We start from the raw sequence: 21755 nt of genomic DNA, 5'->3' as shown, positions 1-21755 counted from the left end.
CGCCTTTTTTCATTTACAAGCTTTTCTATTTCTCTATTAGTGTTTTTTCGGAGACCAATTTGCTTATAGTTTCTGTTTGGTGTTGCTAAGACAGCTGAATTAGTTATTATATCATTGAGTTCTCTTATGCTTTCGTCAATATCTCTTCCTGTATTTATTTTGTACTCACTATTAATGTGGCTAGTCACGTATTTCTTATATGTTAACCAGTTCGTTTTATAAGATGTTAGACCCTTTTTTGGATCAACGAATATGGGTTGTTCACACAACTTTATTAGTGCAGGTGAATGATCAGAAGATAAGTCTGTACATGTATCAGCTGTCACAAGCGATCTATCTATATTTTTGATTACTGCGAAATCAATTAGATCTGGTATTTTGTTACCATAAATCTTGCGCAAAATTTTCCTCTCAAAAACTCCTAGAGTCGTCTCATCTGATGTTGACAACGTCCATGCTTCTGCACCATAAAGCAGGACGAGAATGATAAGTGACTTGTAGAGTTTGATTTTGGTTCGCCGAGAGACGACTTTACTTTTCAATTTCCTACTCAGTCCAAAGTAGCACCTGTTGGCAAGAGTGATTCTACGCTGGATTTCGAGGCTGACATTATTGGTGGTGTTGATACTGGTACCGTCAACAGTGACGTGGGAGCCAAGACGCGAATGCGCCGACTGTTTGCTTGATGACAGAACACGATAGTGAGTCACCTTGTCTGAAACCTCGTTTGGTATCGAACGGCTCGGAGAGGTCCATCCCAATCTTGACGAAGCTTTTGGTGTTGCTCATCGTCAACTTACATAGCCGTATTAGTTTTGCGGGAATACCAAATTCAGACATCGCTGCGTAAAGGCAGCTTTAAAATCGACAAAAAGGTGGTGTGTGTCGATCCTCTTTTCACGGGTCTTCTCCAAGATTTGGCGCATTGTGAAATCGCTCAAAAAAAGTGCTTCGAAAATTGGTTTGAGCGCATGCAAAAGTGTATAAATCTTGATGGAGAATATTTTGAAAAACAATAAAACCATTTTCGGCGATAAATATTCCTATTTTCATTATTAGGCCAGAAATATATATAGCAGCCCTAGTATCTTGTCAGTTGTGGATTTTCCAGGTCTAAAGCCACACTGATAAGGTCCAATTAGTTTGTTGACGGTGGGCTTTAGTCTTTCACACAGTACGATAGAACCTTATAGGCGATATTTAGGAGGCTTATCCCACGGTAATTGGCACAGATTGTGGGATCTCCTTTCTTATGGATTGGGCAGAGCACACTGAGATTCCAATCGATAAGTATATAATGTTATAAGATAATAAAATGTTCGCCTATCCTTACTTGTTCATATTGCTTTTTTTCAGCAAAAACGATACATTTAAAAACGACACAAGAAAAAACACCCTCTATTTGATCCAATTATGCTCAACATTGTATTTAATGGTTTCAGGCCACTAGATTGGTCAATAATTCGACTTTTTTGAGTTGTGACACTATTCAAGTAAATGAGCGATATGTATTATTGAAATATGAATACAATTTTAAGATATTACAGCATCCAGAACGTAGTACCTCATTATATTACCTGTTTCATGTTTATTATAAATGCCTTGGTTGTTGTGAAAAATATATCAATCTGAAGTATATGCACACATATATTTAAATGAGTAAGAAATACCAATGTGAATCATAATCTACATAGAAATTTTTGTATTATATATACATTTATATTTAACATACATATTTATATCGTAATAAAGAAACATAGATATATTTTAAACAACATATTAAATTGGGATAATGACAACGAAACGGGGACGTGGTGAAGGAGATGTTAAAAGGAAAATGGCGCGTTTAAGATTCAAAAATCTTATACGAAGTGTAACTTTAAATAGGATTTGGTTGATGGATTCCGGTGAGCAAAAACTCTCACTGAATGTAAAAAAAAATATTAACATGCTGATCAGACCTCAGCGGAAGGTCGGAATCCTAACAATGGCAGTAAGTATTAAAGGCTGCATTATAACAGAAAATACCAGATATGCTGAAAAGAACCTCAGGCGGAACTAGAATTAATTTATTAATTGGTCCGTGAGATTGTATTTTAAGTTTTTATATTTTTAAACAAAACAAAAAAGGGGAAAACTTTAGTACAGCATCCCACGATTTCGCGGATAAAATGTGTATGGTTGGATAGAGGAGATCCTCCAGATTAAGAATATATAGAATTATAGCCGCAGCAGACTTATAGTTTTCGAGATATCCGAGTTCAAAGTTTACAGATTGACAAATTTTAACACGTAATTTCTCGCTATATAGTTAATTTTTCATTTATATTTTGCACTTATTATACACTTACACTTCACTACTTTCTTTCTATATATTTATTTTATATTAATTATTTAGAAATTTGCTTTAAATAAGCATTTTAATTTTTATTCAATTTTATCAATTCACACAATAACAAAAGGGTTGCATGCTGACGAAAAAGAAGCATTGCCATATCTAAAAATATTTAAATGAATCATAATAAATAAAAAGGAGGGATTTTACCCCTAATTGTATCTCGGGGTGTCCTAAGTTCCATTCGCGTAGTATTACTTTCCGCATTGGCGGCCTTCGGCCGCGCTTCAAAAAAATAACCCTGGTCGAGAGAACACCGGGGATTATCAAAGGTATGGAAATCTCAACTTCTTTCGCGTAGAACTACTTTCTGCATTGGCGGCCTTCGGCCGCGCTTCAAAAATAAAACCCTGGCCGATCCAACACCGGGGTTTATCAGAGTAAGAGAAATACTGAACTATTTTTCCATTCATAGTATAGTGGTTCTTGTATATGGGATAAAATCCCTCCTTTCTATATATTTATATTTCTTTTTCGTCAGCATGCAACCCTTTTGTTTCGGCTATAATTATATATATTCTTAATCTGGAAGATCTCCTTTATCCAACCATACACATTTTATCCCCGAAATCGTGGGATGCTATATTCCAGCCCAAAAAAGAAACATTTACTAGAGGTATTTGACTAACCGAATAGAGTATTATTCGAATAATAATATTCGGTTTGCATTATTCGGATAGTCGTCAGTCATCGACTATTTGATTAACCTTTCATTTTCGACTATTCGGTTAACCGTTCGTTGTCGACTATTCGAATAGTGCAAGTTCATTGATTTTCTTATTTTTATTGAAAAAAGTGAAGCATTAAAACTAACAAAAAACTTGCTTTAAAATACAAAAATTAACAATGATTTCACGGGACCCATTAAGTGATGACAACATAGTTCAACTGGCCGAATGTATTAAATCAGTATTTTTCATACAATGTCAATTTTGATATAAGAAATTTAGAAGGTTAACATTTGGTGGTTGCAAGCAGCTTCTACGTGGTGTGACAATGTTTCCAGCATTGAAGTACGTCCTCTCTAATTCTGATAAAGTGACTTTCTTCGGAATGCGGAAACTTTAAAAAATCAAAAGCTATTTGGATTTCAAACAATTTTCATTTATTCGATTAGTGACAGTATAACTATTCGAATAACCGCAGTAGACTATTGCGACTAATCGAATAGTACTAACCTGTTAATATTCGAACGAACGGTTACAAACCCGATATTCGAATAATCTGTTTTCAGGTTAATCGAATAATTTTAAGAGCCCTAACATGTACCAAGAATTATTGTATTAAAAGAGATTTTGTGTGGACATATCAGTCATGAATATGTGGGAATTCTGAACAGTGTTCGGAACTGTGGAACCTTAAACACCATTGAAACAGATATCCATAATTTGACGGCTGAGTGCAATAGACAGTCATCTATTTAAACAGTTTCCAATGCGTGTAAGTCCGTAAAGTTATCTAGTAAAGTACTAATTTGACCGAGTTCTATATCAGTTTATCGACTATAAGTGGATATATAACAGATATCACATAGTATTGGGAACACTTGAAGCAAGAATTCGCGGAAAATACACCGTATTCTCTGAATCTGGGATCCAGTGATTTTTTCTTGTCCTGAGACCTCAATAAACTGCTCGCTGAAAAAAATCGTCGAAAATGAAGTGGCAATCGTTAAAATTGAAAAGTTTGGATAGTTGTATGCTCAATTAATAAAACTGAATTTTGCCACACAAATTGTTTTCCTTTCAACTAATATTTGAATATTGCAGTCAGTTGTTCTGGAAAAAAACATATGAAGATGACACATAGCTCTAAAAAAAGTCATCTGTCATTATAAAAATGAACATTCACGGTTCAAGTGTGCAGAGCCTCATCTACCGTTTTTCCGTGAAAACAGAACGCATTATAAGGGACCAAAAGCACTCAATAAAATTTACTATCTCCAGAAAATCCAAACCTTTTGATATTTGATACAGACTCAAAAATGTTTTTGCCAGTGGCTTTGACAGTTCCCGCCTTCTATCTTCAATTAAACAAACTAATAAAATTCTGTTCGTATTTATTTAGGAAAAAACATTGTTAAGAACCCATCACTACTTACGTTCAATAGAGGACCGGAAAAAGCTGGTTAATTTGTTGGCGAGCCTCACGTGCTTTACTCGATTACCACCGGTTAGCTAATACTGAAATTGAACATCTTATTTTCGAATGATAGTATATACGTTTCTCAGAAAGTACGAGCCAGACTGGCACCAGTTATTAAATTATCGTTCGTGGGACCAGGAAGGAAAATAATAAAAGAAGGCGATCCACCGTCCACTGTGTATTTTATACTCAGTGGAGAAGTTGAGGTATATAGAAATATTTATGATCGGGTTAGTAAAACAAATAATTATCGAATGTACAGTAATTCTTAAACATATAATTTATTTGTTCAAGGCAAAAAATACATATGTGGATAAATTAGATTCCATTAGCGGACCAGGCGACTGCCTTGGGGATATTGAAATGATTGAAGGGTGCGATAGGTTAAACACATACATTTCTCGTAGTAAGTATTTTTTGTATTTTAAAAGCAATAAACAAAACAGTCAGTCAATTAAATAGCATTTAAAATGTCTCATCTCGTTACTTCATGTGTGAAGATTTTTAGGCTTATTTTTGGAAACATTTGGCTAATATTTTAATGAGTACAATAATATGACAGTGGACGTAACGGGGTATTTTCTGAGATGAAAAAAAATTTCCATATTTGAAATAAAAGGACGGAAGCTCGTTTGGAGAAAACCCTGCTTTTTTCTCAATAAATAAAATCTCGCGGCGACTATAAAACACGGTGGTAGTGGTGTGATGTAATATCGAGTTTTTTGACTCAACAATGGATAAGAGAGTTTATTTGAAAGTACTTCAGGCGGATTTAAGAAGAGCAGGAAAAGTGGGGTAGGAGGATAGGTATTTGTCTCAACGCTGCGACGACCCGAACACCTAAAATTAAACGATTTAGATCAGGGTAACGAGTAGAATTTAAATCCGGATGGCTGTCTGTACGTCCGTATAAGGGATAACTTGGGTAAAAATTGTATCTTAATGAAACTTGGTGCACATGTTCTTTGGCTCAAAGGGAGGGTGAAATATGTAAACCGGTATTTATTGGCAATGTTCTTAAGATGGTGTTAATGATAAATAAAACTGTAAAGGATTGAAATAAAAATTAACATTGAAAATTAGATAAATTAAAATAAAGTATGTTTTTAAACTCTACGGCAAAATCGACTTTTTATCTGGGTATTGGGCCAGAATGTAAATTATTCTGTCTCCTTATAGAATGTCATATACGCTTAATCCAGAAACGTTATGTAAAATGTTGCTTTTATCAATTGCGATTTTTTATTAACTGTATCCTTTAATTAATAATAATGATTTTCAATAAGTCTATTTACGTAATTCGAGGGATTCGATTTTCGAGACTAATGACTCAACCTCCTGGAAAAATGATGTTGATCCAATACTCAGATTGTACAGTGTTATATATGATATATACTAGTAGATAGGTAATGAAATATAACTCATTGTAAATAGTGAGCTAGCTACTGAAATAGGTGATAAGATCACTAGTGAATAGTGTAAACTGATGAGTGAACGCAATTGCCGGTGGTCAGCAGGTAGCCAGTGGTAGTTACAAGTAGCTAGTGAACTCGCTAGCATTCCACTGATAAGCCAAACTGCCCGCTTAAGTGTCCCCGCGTTCAAGGGCCTTTCCCGCTTAAGTGACCACATTTTGCGGCATCGTTTTTTCTTTAAATTTACATATAAAATTCCCCGCTTAAGAGCCATCGCTTAAGTGCCTTTCAGGCTTAAATGCCTGTAATATTTAAGCCACAAAAAAAATTGTTTGCAATTTTCCTCTTTTAAGTGACTTTTAATACTTTTGACATTGAATGCGCTAAGTATTGTCAAAAGAAAAACATATACATAGTTGTGTAATATTGTTTTCCATATTTATTGTTATTAGTAAGTATTTTTGTTATTAATAAGAAATATTAGGCACTTAAGAGGGATTCATGTAAGTGCCTTTGTCACAAAAGTCGTGCATGTTAAGAAGAGGCACTAAAGCGGGGATTGCTGTATATACAAATATTTCGTGGAAATAAATGAATATACTATTTGTACTTCATCTGAAGATATATTGGTAAATTACATTAATGAATTGCCATAACTTAAATTACATTAAAAATTAATAAGGAGAGGCAAAGTTCGGATGCAGCCGAAAATGTTATAAATACATTTACAATTTGAAATGGCGGAATAGGAGATATTTTTTTCGTGCTCATAAAAAACGTTGCCATGAATTCAACATTTGTTATTTGTTTAAATTATTATGCTAAGATCCATATGTCATTGGTATAAGTTTATTTATTACAAGTATTGGAAAGAGAAAGTACTGATGAAATTTTGAGTCATGCTGTATGGGAAGTTGGCGTGGTATCAATTTACATTAAAATAAAAATATCAAAATTTTTACTCAATTTATCCCTTACACGGTCAAACAACTGGATGACAGATATCAATTATTCTGATTTTGCAGATATTTTGTATCTATATTACTCTTTATTTATCTCGAATAGTTTTAGGTGGTCCAACGAACCATTAGTTCAACAATACTATCATACTCTGAGCGACATATTTCGAGAGTATGAAATAGAGTTTTTGGTATTCGACTAACCTATTAACCGAATTAATTCGGTTTGCAGTATCCGGATAGTCGTAACTTGTCGACTATTCGATTAACCGCTTATTAGCGACTATTCGGTTAATCGTTCGTTAAAATCAAAGGGTGTTTGGATTTCAAACAATTTTCATTTATTCAAATACTCGTAGCAGAGCAACTATTTGAATAGTCGCAGCAGTACAACTATTATAATTAACGTAGTAGAAAGACTATTCGAATAGTATTAATCGGTAATATTCATACGAACGGTTACAAACCGGATATTCGAATAATCGGGTTTCAGGTTATTCGAATAATTTTAAGAACCCTAGTTTGAATATTAGAATAATTTTTTATGTAGATATTTAAATGTACACCTTCAACGGGTAATTGGTATACATACATACAAATATAAACAAGTGAGGAAAGGCTAAGTTCGGATGCAACTGAACATTTTATACTCTCCCAATTTAGAGATGAAATTTTATGAAGATAATACAATTTGACCATATAGTCATCATAAATAGTATATAAGGGCTGAGGTAATTCCTGGAATTCAGAATTGAATATATGGGAAGTAGGCTTGGTTGTGAACCGATTTCAACCATATTCGTTCGTTTCATCAAGGTATTAAGAAATTATATAATATAATATTATATATATATAATTATATAATTATATATTATATACCTAATTTCATTGAAATCGGTCGAGTAGTTCCTGAGATATGGTTTTTGACCCATAAGTGGGCGTGGCCACGGCCATCTTCCATTTTGTAAAAAAAAATCTGAGTGCGGCTTCCATGTGCTATTTCTTCTGTTAAATTTAGTGTTTCTGATGTTTTTTGTTAGTGAATTAACGCACTTTTAGTAATTTTCAACATAGCCTTTGTATGGGAGGTGGGCGTGGTTATTATCTGGTTTCAACTATTTTCATGGTGTGTGATGGAGTACATAAGGGAAACGACTGCAGTTTGGTTTATATAGCTTTATTGGTTTATGAGATATATATAAAATACCAATTTGGGGGCGGGGCCACGCCCACTTCTCCAATAAAATTACATCCAAATATGCCCCTTCCTAGTGCGATCCCTTGTGGCAGTGGTCCGATTTCGCCCATTTTCAATACCAACCGTCTCATGGTGCCAAGGAATACGTGTACCAAGTTTCATTAAGATATCTCCATTTCTACTGAAGTTATCGCTTGCACAGACGGACGGACAGACATCCGGATTTCAATTCTACTCGTCACCGTCATCACTTTGGTATATATAACCCTATATCCAACTCGTTTAGTTTTAGGTGTTATAAACAACTGTTATGTGAAAAAAACTATAATACTCTCTTTAGCAACTTTGTTGCGAGAGTATAAAAATGAAAGTAACAAGTATTTGTTGATTTCATTGAATCAGTTCTTTACGTTCTTGTAGAATAGTACACAAGTATAAGGCACATATAAAGTACTAAAACACAAATATATAATAATAAAAAATAACTCAATATTCATAAATGGTAATGTCAATCACATTTATAGCCATTAGGGATGGTCAATTATTCTGAAATATGCGAAAGTCATCTCCACTCCTTGCTATGTATTACAATAGTAATTTTATCAGCAGGAATTATTTAAAAATCGGCTTTCTGTGAATTCATATTTTTCAAAAATGTATATTTACGAATAAAGGCTATTGATAGACACTTTATACATAATTTTTAAATTTTTATACATTGTAACACCTAAAATTAAACGAGTTAGATATAGGGTTATATATACCAAAGTGTTCAGAGTGACGAGTAGATTTGAAATCCGGATGTATGTCCATCTGTCCGTCCGTCTGTGCAAGCAATAACGTCAGTAAAAATGAAGATATCTTAATGAAACTTGGTACGCATATTCCTTGGCATCATGAGACGGTTGGTATTGAAAATGGACCACTGCCACACCCACAACATGGCGAAAACCAAAAACATATAAAGTGCCGTAGCTAAGCCATAAATAAAGCTATTAAAGTAAAATTTGGCACAAGGGATCGCACTAGCAAGGGGCATATTTGGATGTAATTTTATTGTGGAACTAGGCATGGTCCCGCCCCCAAATAGGTTTTTTATGAATATCTCGCAAACCAATAAAGCTATATAAGCCAAACTTTCTGCAGTCGATTCCCTCACGTACTCCATCACACAGCATGAAAATAGTTGAAATTAGATCGTAACCACGCCCACCTCCCATGCAAAGGTTATGTTGAAAATTATTAAAAGTGCGTTAATTCACTAACGGAAAACATCAGAAACACTAAATTTTACAGAAGATAAAACAATTTTACAATATTTAAAATATCCGATGTATTGACCTCCTTAGTGCACAATTATCGTCGTTCATATTGTTATAGAATGAAAAATGTTTCTAAGTAGAAAATCAAGTTTTTCAATATGGTTTTTATTGGTATAAATGCAGAAAAGTAAAGAATAGTTAAAATTTTTTATTATTTTTCATAGATTGATGAGTATTCGCAAATACACTTTATATCTCAGAGATGGACTTTTCTCTGAATCACAGTGATTGTTTGTCAATGCAAATTTTTCATAGGTTTTTTTTATAGTAGACAAGGAAATTAAAAGAAAACGTATTATACTCTGTACAACATGTTGCCAGAGCATAAAAAAACCATAAATTTGAACATTATAGAAAAACAATTTAACTGAGCTTTTCAAAATTAAGTAAATTAAAGTTAGACGATTATGTATTGTGGGTACAGGTAAGTGGATATGTAAACATACATACAGATGTATATCATGTTTGCTTAACTAGGTTTTTGTAAAACATACATATTTTGCCTTCAACTTTAATATTGAACCTTCAAGTTTTATTGATTATCAATAACACACAAAAAATAAATGCAAAACTTTTAGATCAAGTTGAACTTCTTGTTCTGCATGAGGACGATTTTAATAGCATTCTACGACCCACGATGTCAAAGCAATGGATAGAAAGGAAGGAAGCCCTTTTAGCATTGGAGTATTTTAAGTATTTAAATGATGATCAGGTAAAAACGTTCTTATAATTTAATTATTTTATACTTATTTGACATATCATTAGATTATTAGTGCCTGTAAATTAGGCCTTATTCGCCAATTTGATCCTCTGGAAACAATATACTATGAAGATAAAGGCCACGTTAGTTATGTACATTTCGTAATTAGTGGTGAATGCATGATTTTGCAGTGTTTAAAAATGAAGGTGACAAATTATATCCATATTTGTAGATTTTTTCCCTTTGACCGATTTCTATTCAGATAATGATGATAAAATATAAATTTGTTACATTACCGGATAAGAAGTAAGAAAATGCTGTTCTCTTTGTAAGAATTTTTCCGAATGCATTTTGTGTTGTTAGGATTTAAAAAAAAATAAAAATTAATTACATATATTATAAGACAGCGGTTTTCACGAAATTTTCAAAACAGTTAGCATAAAATCATTAGATATAATAAAGTATCATCATGTCATGGAGTTTTATTTAACGATTTAACGAAATTTATACACATTTAATGCATGAATTAGTAAAGTTTTCCAAATAAAGTCATGGATTTTCAAAAATTGTTGTAATTGCAACCATGTGTGTAGATAGCTCCCATCTATTTAAGAAATCGATCAAAAAAATAAATAAATAAGTTAATTAATTAATAATAAAACCTGTTGAATTTCAGGTTACTACAAAACCGGGCGGAAAATCGTTTGAACTTTTTGATATTTCTGCAAACGAAGACGATAACCTATTTCAGGATTCCGTTTTAAATATTTCGAAAGATGGTATATTTCGCAATAAATCGTCGTTTTTCGATGTGAATTATGAAATAATGTCGGAAGAGGATGATAAAAATAAGAAAGGAAGTCGACTGGTAAGACCTTATAATAAATGGAACATGATTGGCATGGTATGTGGGGTATGAAATAAAATTCAACAAACATAATACCAGAAATAAAGTGACTTAGTTGGACAGTTATATCAAATACTATCATTTGCTTTATAGAATCCCCGAGCAAAATATAAATGCAGTGATTCCCGCCTTAGTGCTCCCAGTTTAAGTGCCTTTCCCGCTTACGTGATCACATTTTGTGGCATCGTTGTTATACTCTCGCAACAAATGTTGCTAAAGAGAGTATTATATTTTTGTTCACATAACGGTTGTTTGTAACACCCAAAACTAAACGAGTTAGATATAGGGTTATATATACTAAAGTGATCAGGGTGAAGAGTGGAGTTCAAATCCGAATGTCTGTCTCTCCGTCCGTCCGTCCGTCCATCCGTCCGTCCGTCTGTGCAAGCTGTAACTTGAGTAAAAATTAAGATATCTTGATGAAACTTGGCACACTTATTTCTTGGCATATAGGAAGGTTGCTTTCGAAAATGAGCAAAATCGGACCACTGCCACGCCCACAAAATGGCGAAAACCGAAAACACATAAAGTGCCATAACTAAGCCATAAATAAAGCTATGGAAATAAAATTTGGTATGAAGGATCGTACTATGAAGGGGCATATTTGGATGTAATTTTTTTGGGGAAGTGGACGTGGCCCCGCCCCCTACTAAGTTTTTTGTACATATCTTGCAAACCAATAGAGCTATATAAACCAAACTTTCTGCAGTCGTTTTTTTTATCCACTTCGTAATACAGTTTAAAAATGAAGGAAAGCGGATAATAACCACGCCCACCTCCCATTCAAAGGTTAGGTTGAAAATTACTAAAAGTGGGTTAACTCATTAACGAAAAACGTCAGAAACACTAAATTTCACATAAGAAATGGCAGATGAAAGCTGCACTCAGATTTTTTTACAAAATGGAAAATGGGCGTGGCGTCGCCCACTTATGGGTCAAAAACCATATCTCAGGAACTACTCGACCGATTTCAATGAAAGTTGGTTTGTAATAGTTGCCTTACATCCCAATGATATGTTGTGAAAAAAGGCCAAATCGCTTCACAACCACGCCTACTTACTATATACCAGAACTTTGAAGACAATCTGAATCGTTTACTTTACAATATATAAAGTAAGCACTAGTGAAGATATCGGTGCAGAACTTTGCACAAATACTATGTTAATAGTGTGGCAGCCCCATTCTAAAAATCGCCTGACCATAGGTTTTTAAGGCCCCATATATCGAACACGAGGACCTCGGTGCTTCTAACCTAATATTATGATTTCCAACTATCAATGGACTTTATACAATATATATGACGAATATGTGGGTCAAAATGTGTATTATATAATATGTATGTATGTGATTGGCGTTGCAACCGTTTAGCCGGTTATAGCCGAATCGACGATAGTGCGCCACCTGTCTCTCTCCTTTGCAGTTCGGCGCCAGTTGGAGATCCCAAGTGTAACCAGGTCGCTCTCCACCTGGTCCCTCCAACGGAGTGGAGGCCTTCCCCTTCCTCGGCTTCCTCCGGCGGGTACTGCATCGAACACTTTCAGGGCTGGAGTGTTTTCGTCCATTCGGACAACATGACCTAGCCAGCGTAGCCGCTGTCTTTTTATTCGCTCAACTATGTCAATGTCGTCGTATAACTCGTACAGCTCATCGTTCCATCGTCTGCGGTATTCGCCGTTGCCAATGTTCTGAGGACCATAAATCTTGCGCAAAATTTTCCTCTCGAAAACTCCTAGTGTCGTCTCATCTGATGTTGACATCGTCCAAGCTTCTGCACCGTAAAGCAGGACGGGAATGATAAGTGACTTGTAGAGCTTGATTTTGGTTCGTCGAGAGAGGACTTTACTGTTCAATTGCCTACTCAGTCCAAAGTAGCACCTGTTGGCAAGAGTTATTCTGCGCTGGATTTCGAGGCTGACATTGTTCGTGTTGTTGATGCTGGTTCCCAGGTATACGAAATTATCTACGACCTCGAAGTTATGACTGTCAACAGTGACGTGGGAGCCAAGACGCGAATGCGCCGACTGTTTATTTGATGACAGGAGATATTTCGTCTTGTCCTCATTCACCTCCAGACCCATTCGCTTCGCCTCCTTATCCATGCGGGAAAAAGCAGAACAAACGGCGCGGTTGTTGCTTCCGATGATATCAATATCATCGGCGTACGCCAGGAGCTGTACACTCTTGTAGAAGATTGTACCTTCTCGGTTTAGCTCTGCAGCTCTTATAATTTTTTCCAGCATCAGGTTAAAGAAGTCGCACGATAGTGAGTCACCTTGTCTGAAACCTCGTTTGGTATCGAACGGCTCGGAGAGGTCCTTCCCAATCATGACGGAGCTTTTGGTGTTGCTCAACGTCAATTTACACAGCCGTATTAGTTTTGCGGGGATACCAAATTCAGACATCGCGGCGTAAAGGCAACTCCTTTTCGTGCTGTCGAAAGCAGCTTTAAAATCGACAAAAAGATGGTGTGTGTCGATCCTCTTTTCTCGGGTCTTTTCCAAGATTTGGCGCATGGTGAATATCTGGTCAGTTGTCGATTTTCCAGGTCTAAAGCCACACTGATAAGGTCCAATCAGTTTGTTGACGGTGGGCTTTAGTCTTTCACACAATACGCTCGATAGAACCTTGTATGCGATATTTAGGAGGCTGATCCCACGGTAATTGGCGCAGATTGTGGGATCTCCCTTTTTATGGATTGGGCAGAGCACACTGAGATTCCAATCGTCAGGCATGCTTTCTTCCGACCATATTCTGCAAAGAAGCTGATGCATGCACCTTATCAGTTCTTCGCCGCCGTATTTGAATAGTTCTGCCGGTAATCTATCGGCTCCCGCTGCTTTGTTGTTCTTCAAGCGGGTAATTGCAATTCGAATTTCTTCATGGTCGGGTAATGGAACATCTGTTCCATCGTCATCGATTGGGGGATCGGGTTCGCCATCTCCTGTTGTTGTACTCTCACTGCCATTCAGCAGGTCGGAGAAGTGTTCCCTCCATAATCCCAGTATGCCCTGGACATCGGTTACCAGATTACCACCTTGGTCTCTACATGAGGATGCTCCGGTCTTGAAACCTTCGTTAAGTCGCTTCATTTTTTCATAAAATTTTCGAGCATTCCCTCTGTCTGCCAGCTTCTCAAGCTCTTCGTACTCACGCATTTCGGCCTCTTTCTTTTTTTGTCTGCAAATGCGTCTCGCTTCCCTCTTCAGCTCTCGGTATCTATCCCATCCCGCACGTGTTGTGGTCGTTTGCAATGTTGCGAGGTAGGCAGTCTGTTTTCTCTCCGCTGCGAGACGGCACTCCTCATCGTACCAGCTTGTTTTTTGTCGTTGCCGAAAACCAATTGTTTCGGCTGCAGCGGTACGCAGTGAGTTTGAGATGCCGTTCCACAGTTCCCTTATACCGAGATTCTGATGAGTGCTCTCAGAGAGCAGGAGTGCAAGTCGAGTAGAGTATTTCGTGGCTGTCTGTTGCGATTGCAGCTTTTCGACGTCGAACCTTCCTTGTGTTTGTTGACGGGCATTCTTTGCTGCACAGAGGCGGGTGCGTATCTTCGCTGCGACCAGATAATGGTCCGAGTCTATATTTGGTCCTCGGAGCGTACGCACGTCTAAAACACAGGAGACATGTCTTCCGTCTATCACAACGTGATCGATTTGGTTCCGCGTGTTTCGATCAGGAGACAGCCAAGTAGCTTGATGTATTTTCTTATGCTGGAATCTGGTACTACAGACGACCATATTTCGGGCCCCAGCGAAGTCGATCAGCCTCAGGCCGTTTGGCGATGTTTCGTCATGGAGGCTGAATTTTCCGACTGTTGTGCCAAAGACACCTTCTTTACCCACCCTGGCGTTAAAATCACCAAGCACGACTTTTACATCGTGGCGGGGGCAGCGCTCATAGGTGCGTTCTAGGCGCTCATAGAAAGCATCTTTGGTCACATCGTCCTTCTCTTCCGTTGGGGCGTGGGCGCAAATCAGCGATATGTTGAAGAACCTCGCTTTGATGCGGATTGTGGCTAGACGTTCATCCACCGGGGTGAATGCCAGGACTCTGCGACGGAGTCTCTCTCCCACCACAAATCCAACACCAAATTTGCGCTCCTTTATATGGCCGCTGTAGTAGATGTCACAAGGACCCACCTTCTTCCGTCCTTGTCCCGTCCATCGCACTTCTTGGATGGCGGTGATGTCAGCCTTAAGTCGTATGAGGACATCAACCAGCTGGGCAGAGGCACCTTCCCAATTAAGGGTCCGGACATTCCAGGTGCATGCCCTTATATCATTATCCTTAAAACGTTTGCAGGGGTCGTCATCAAAAGGGGGGTGTCTCATCCGAGGCTTTCGTAGATTTTTCATTGGGGGGTGTTTTTATGTGGTGGGTCCCAAACCCTACGCACAACCGCATAAGCGGGCTTCGCCTTCCCACTTTAGCTCGCCTTCAAACGGATGTCTGTTGGCTACCCAGAGGATACTTGGTCTAAAACCGGAAGTCGTGAGCTGCTTGAACCATGTGGAGAAGAATCGTTTCTGGCCACTCCCAAGTGAATGACAATCAAAAACTTTCCTCACTTGCGTGAACTTCTACACATGATCCCATCCTCCTCTACACATGATCCCATCCTCCATATATTATATAATATAAATAAAGTTAAATAAATAAATTGCGAGAGTATAAATGTTCGGTTACACCCGAACTTAGCCCTTCCTTACTTGTTTTTTCTCTAAATTTACATCTAAAATTCCCCGCTTAAGAGCGTCCGCTTAAATACCTGTAATATGTTTATACTCTGGCAACAAAAGTTGCTAAGAGAGTATTATAGTTTTGTTCACATAACGGTTGTTTGTAACACCTAAAACTAAAAGAGTTAGATATAGAGTCATACATATATACCAAAGTGATCAGGGTGACGAGTAGATTCTGTGCAAGCTGTAACTTGAGTAAAAATTAAGATATCTTGACGAAACTTGGCACAAATATTCCTTGGGACCGTGAGAGGGTTGCTTTCGAAAATGGTAAACTGCCACGCCCACAAAATGGCGTGGCTCCGCCCACAAATCGGCTATTTATATACATAACTCGCAAATTAATAAAGCTATATAAACCAAATATTTTGCAGACAGTTCTCTTACGTACCCATGAACACAGTTGAAATCAGATAATAACCACGCCCACCTCCCATACAAAGGTTGGGTTGAAAATTACTAAAAGTGGGTTAACTCACTAACGGTAAACGTCAGAAACACTAAATTTTACAGATGAAATAGCAGAAGGAAGCTGCACTCAGATTTTTTTACAAAATGGAAAACGGGCGTGGCATTGCACCCTTATGGGTATATAATATTTTCTTGGCACGGATAAAAAATGGGCGAAATCTGTTCATAACCTCGACTACTTTCTTTATAACTCAATTTTGAATTCCAACTGATTCCTTCACTTTATAATGTAAACATAAGGAACCAATGAAGATAGAGGAATAAAACATTTTATTTTTAACATTTACACAAATAGTGCATATCATCTCTGGCTTCACTTGTGAAAAATTTTCGAAAACGGACTATAACTTTTCAAGGCCCCAGATATCGAACATGTTGAATTCAGCACCTAAGGGTAAATTTTAACCGAAAAACCGGGTAAATAATTTCATTGATAATTTGACCCATACATATATTCGGCATAAAGTTCAATAGAATAACGAAAATCATCATATATGCATTTGAGGGCTGATTCCTAAACCGATTTCTCTAATTTTCCCCACCAAGCTACACTATATCCAAGACTATATGCTCACTTAATTTTTCTATGATATCTCACATATTAACCGATATATGCGGAATAAAGCCCACACATTATTAGGTATAAGGCAGCTAGGGGAAGTTCTGATCCGATTTTAATAATTTTTGGAACAGAGACACACAATTATGAGAAACTAATTGCCTCTGAATTAAATTAAAATATCTGAAAGATTTGCCGATATTTTCGGTGAAAAATTACCCTTAGGGACTGAGTTCTTCATGAAGATGTCCGGGGCATTGAAAAGTTATAGTCCGATTTCAAAAAAATGTCCATAAATGAAGCCACAGATGATATACTGTATTTATGTACAGTTTTATTCCGCTATCTTCATCGGTTCCTTTTGTATATATTATAAAGTGAACGAATCAGATGAGTTGATTTATATGGGAAGTTGGCTTGCTTGTGAACCGATTTGGTCCATTTCATCCGTGTTGTCAAGGTGTCAAGAAAATATTATATACCGAATTTCATTGTACTCGGTCGAGTAGTTCCTGAGATATGGTTTTTGACCCATAAGTGGATGACGCCACGCCCATATTCAATTTTGTAAAAAAATCTGAGTGCAGTTTCCATCTGCCATTTCTGATGTAAAATTTAGTGTTTCTGACGTTTCTCGTTAGACTGTATAGGGAAATAGCTAAATTCAACGACTACAGAAAGTTTGGTTTATATAGCTTGATTGATTGAAGATATATACAAAAAACCTATTTGGGGTAGAGCCACTCCCACTTGAAAAAAATTACACCCAAATATGCCCCTCCCTAAATGCTCCTTTGTACCAAATTTTACTTCTGTAACTTTATTTACGGCTTAGTTATGACACTTGATGTGTTTTCGGTTGTCGCATTTTGTGGGCGTGGCAGTTTACCGATTTTGAACAACTTCGAAAGCAACCTCCTCAGGGCGCCAAGGAATATGTTTTCCAAGCTTCATTAAGATATCTCAATTTTTACTCAAGTTATAGCTTGCACGGACAGACAGACATCCGGATTTCAACTTCACTCGTCATCCTGATCATTTATATATACTATATATAACCCGAATGGGTCTGAGGTGAATGAGGACAAGACGAAATATCTCCTGTCATCAAACAAACAGTCGGCGCATTCGCGCCTTGGCTCCCACGTCACTGTTGACAGTCATAACTTCGAGGTCGTAGATAATTTCGTATACCTGGGAACCAGCATCAACAATACGAACAATGTCAGCCTCGAAATCCAGCGCAGAATAACTCTTGCCAACAGGTGCTACTTTGGACTGAGTAGGCAATTGAACAGTAAAGTCCTCTCTCGACGAACCAAAATCAAGCTCTACAAGTCGCTTATCATTCCCGTCCTGCTCTACGGTGCAGAAGCTTGGACGATGTCAACATCAGATGAGACGACACTAGGAGTTTTCGAGAGGAAAATTTTGCGCAAGATTTATGGTCCTAAGAACATTGGCAACGGCGAATACCGCAGACGATGGAACGATGAGCTGTACGAGTTATACGACGACATTGACATAGTTCAGCGAATAAAAAGACAGCGGCTACGCTGGCTAGGTCATGTTGTCCGAATGGACGAAAACACTCCAGCCCTGAAAGTGTTCGATGCAGTACCCGCCGGAGGAAGCCGAGGAAGGGGAAGGCCTCCACTCCGTTGGAGGGACCAGGTGGAGAGCGACCTGGTTACACTTGGGATCTCCAACTGGCGCCGAACTGCGAAGGAGAGAGAGAGATGGCGCACTATCGTCGATTCGGCTATAACCGGCTAAACGGTTGCAACGCCAATCACATACATACATATATAATCTTGTGAGCATTCAAAGAGTACGGACGTGTTTTAAGGCGCTCCGTGATTTAATTGAATTATTAAAAGCAAATAAAATTAAATAACAAAACAACTACAAGTTCTGTGGAAAATCAAAAGCTAAACATAAAAACAAAACAAAAATAATACTAAAACAAAAAAGTTTACAAACAATAAAAATAAATAATAATAAAATTCAAGTGAGCAAAACAAACAAAGAAAAACAAACATGAGCGCTGCGCAGCCTCAACAGCAAGGTCGTAGGCATTCTCTGAATGCTTACTTCAGCTTTGTTGAGCCTACACAATCTGCTCCAACAAAAAAACAATCCAACGGTGAAAAAGATGAGTCATCGAAGCGCTCTGCCGATCAGCAGAAGGGATCAACAGAAGCAGAACAAAACAGCAAGTGCACAACAACAAAACAGCAGACAATAGCAAGCAAGCAGGTACCAGCATACGAGGGGACACCAAAAGGAAAAACAATGCAAGGTGAGCATGTACCAAAAAGAAAAACACCATCTGTACAGATTGGTATTGACCGCTACGTCAATATTAAAAGCAAATCAAGTCCTTTAAAGTCAGCGGTCAATTCCAAAAAATTCCAACCAGCCACGCTTGATACAAATAAGCCAGGAACTTTAAATGGCAACAGATTTGCCATACTACGCAATGGATCGAACGACGATGCGAAGGGTACCACCACAGTCGTGAATGCCAAGCCGCCGCCAATATATTTGCGAGAGCGTAGCTCTAATGTACTTGTTGCGAAACTAAGTGAAATTGTAGGTACTAACAATTTTCATATAGTGCCTTTGAAAAAAGGCAATATAGATGAAACTAAAATACAGTCCTACACTGAGAAAAGTTTTATGGATATAGTGAAATTTTTGTCAAATAACAATAAAAACTATTATTCTTATCAACTGAAGAGCTCGAAAGGCCTAGTTGTTGTTGTAAAAGGCATAGAGTCTTCGGTAGAGTCTAATGATGTCAAAGAAGCCCTTGAAGAATGCGGCTTTGAAATTAAAAATGTAGTAAATATCTTCAATAGAAATAAGGTACCACAACCAATGTTTAAAGTCGAATTGCTGCCAAACTCTAACCCAATTAAAAGGAATGAAACCCATCCAATATACATCTTAAAATATTTGTTACATCGTAGAATTACCGTAGAAGAACCTCATAAAAGAAATGGTCCGGTACAATGCACCAACTGCCAAGAGTATGGGCATACCAAGTCTTATTGCACTCTACGCAGTGTTGGTGTGGTATGTGGTGATTTACACCCAACATCAAAATGTACTCTTAAAAAAGAGGATACAAATAAAAAATGCAGTAATTGTGGAGGAAATCACACTGCTAACTACAGAGGCTGCCCTGTATATAAGGACTTAAAATCAAAATTATCGCTGGGAATTCAAGCTCGTCGTAACCAAATGATGAATATCCCTCGTAACGAAAATATAGTAGTTACAGACCAGAGTTCGAAACCTGGTAATTCTAAGAATAGTCTTATCCAAGGAAGCTATGCAAATGTGCTAAAAGGCAGCGTTGTGCAAATGCAACAACCCCAAAATCCACCTAATGGAGGTATTGAAAATATGATCCTAAACCTTACTCAATGTATGACACAATTTATGTCTAGCATGCAAAACATGATCCAAGATTTAATCAAATCACAAAATCAAATGCTACAGACCTTATTATCTAAAAAATGAGTATACTAAATATTTGTTTATGGAATGCCAATGGTATAAACCAACACAAACTGGAGATAATACAATTTCTGACTGAAAAAAGCATAGATGTTATGCTGCTATCAGAAACTCATTTAACAAATAAGAACAATTTCTTTATACCGGGATATAGACTTCATGCTACAAATCATCCAGATGGAAAGGCGCACGGTGGAACAGCAGTATTGGTTAGAAATCGGTTAAGCCACCACGCTTTAGAACCGCATGCTACAGCCCAGTTACAAGCTACAACAATATCTTTGAAAAATCGGGGTGCTGACCTTAATCTAACTGCTATATATTGTCCACCTCGCTTTAAAATGACAGATTGCGAATTTAAAGACTTTTTTGGAACGCTAGGTCCAAGATTTCTAGCAGGTGGAGATTACAATGCAAAACACATGTACTGGGGCTCACGTCTTATTAATCCGAAAGGACGGCAGCTGTACTACACTATTATAAATAAGCACAATAACCTTGACATAATATCTTCTGGTAAGCCGACATACTGGCCCAGTGATAGAAACAAAATACCAGACTTAATAGATTTTGCTGTAGTCAAAAACATAGATAGATCGCTAATAACAGTAGATACTTGTACTGACTTATCTTCTGATCATTCTCCTGTACTAATAAAGTTATGCGAACAGCCCATGATAGTTGAGCCGAAAGTTTCTCTAACAACTCATAAAACAAACTGGTTGAAATATAGAAAATATATCAGTAGCCACATTAACATAGATTTAAAAATAAATACAGGAAGAGATATTGATAACAGTATAGAAGAATTTAATGATGTAGTAACTAATGCAGCTGTCTTGGCAACACCAAAAAGAAAAATTAAGGTTTTTAGAAACATGACTAATAATGAAATAGAAAAGCTTGTGAACGAAAAAAGGCGAGCTAGACGCGAATGGCAGATACATCGCTCTCCTTCTACTCAGCTTCAACTGAAATCTGCTGTACGTAAGTTAAAAAAAGCGCTTAAACGCGATGAAGAATACAGCACTGAAAATTATATAAAGAAACTGTGTCCAAATTCTACCAAGCAAAACTCTCTTTGGAAAGCCCAAAAGTCTTTTAAGCCACCGGTAGATTCCAACATGCCTATAAGACAGTCAAATGGTAATTGGGCACGAAGTGACGAAGATAAGGCAAATTGTTTTGCAAATCACCTAGAAAAGGTATTTCAATCAAATTGCCCAAAGAACAATTTTAAGTTGCCAATCATCCACAATACCACAAACGAATCACTTGGGTCTATTAAGACTTCAACTACTGAAATTGTTAGTATCATAAAAGAGCTTAATCCAAAAAAATCGTCAGGCCACGATAATATTACTCCAAAAATGCTAATTGAGTTACCAAATATTGCTTCAACAGTGCTCTCCTT

The 21755-nt window shown here is 37.1% G+C and overlaps 1 protein-coding gene across 5 annotated transcripts in view; it reads left to right on the top strand.

Moving 5' to 3' along the window:
* Positions 1-21755, top strand: part of LOC105220438 (uncharacterized) — a 151459-nt gene that overhangs the window by 41025 nt on the left and 88679 nt on the right. For 4 of the 5 annotated variants that reach the window (XM_054225986.1, XM_054225973.1, XM_054225978.1 and 1 more), the window contains 6 exons: positions 4463-4567; positions 4627-4770; positions 4835-4946; positions 10013-10146; positions 10200-10340; positions 10811-11002. In XM_054225986.1, the coding sequence (XP_054081961.1) occupies positions 4463-4567; positions 4627-4770; positions 4835-4946; positions 10013-10146; positions 10200-10340; positions 10811-11002 (828 nt within the window). The remainder of the gene's footprint in view (positions 1-4462; positions 4568-4626; positions 4771-4834; positions 4947-10012; positions 10147-10199; positions 10341-10810; positions 11003-21755) is intronic. The other variant, XM_054225975.1, reaches the window with a different exon arrangement.

Source organism: Zeugodacus cucurbitae, chromosome 2, assembly GCF_028554725.1.
Source record: "Zeugodacus cucurbitae isolate PBARC_wt_2022May chromosome 2, idZeuCucr1.2, whole genome shotgun sequence".
In the NCBI taxonomy this organism is placed as follows: Eukaryota; Metazoa; Arthropoda; class Insecta; order Diptera; family Tephritidae; genus Zeugodacus; species Zeugodacus cucurbitae.
This window is presented reverse-complemented; position numbering and strand designations above follow the sequence as displayed.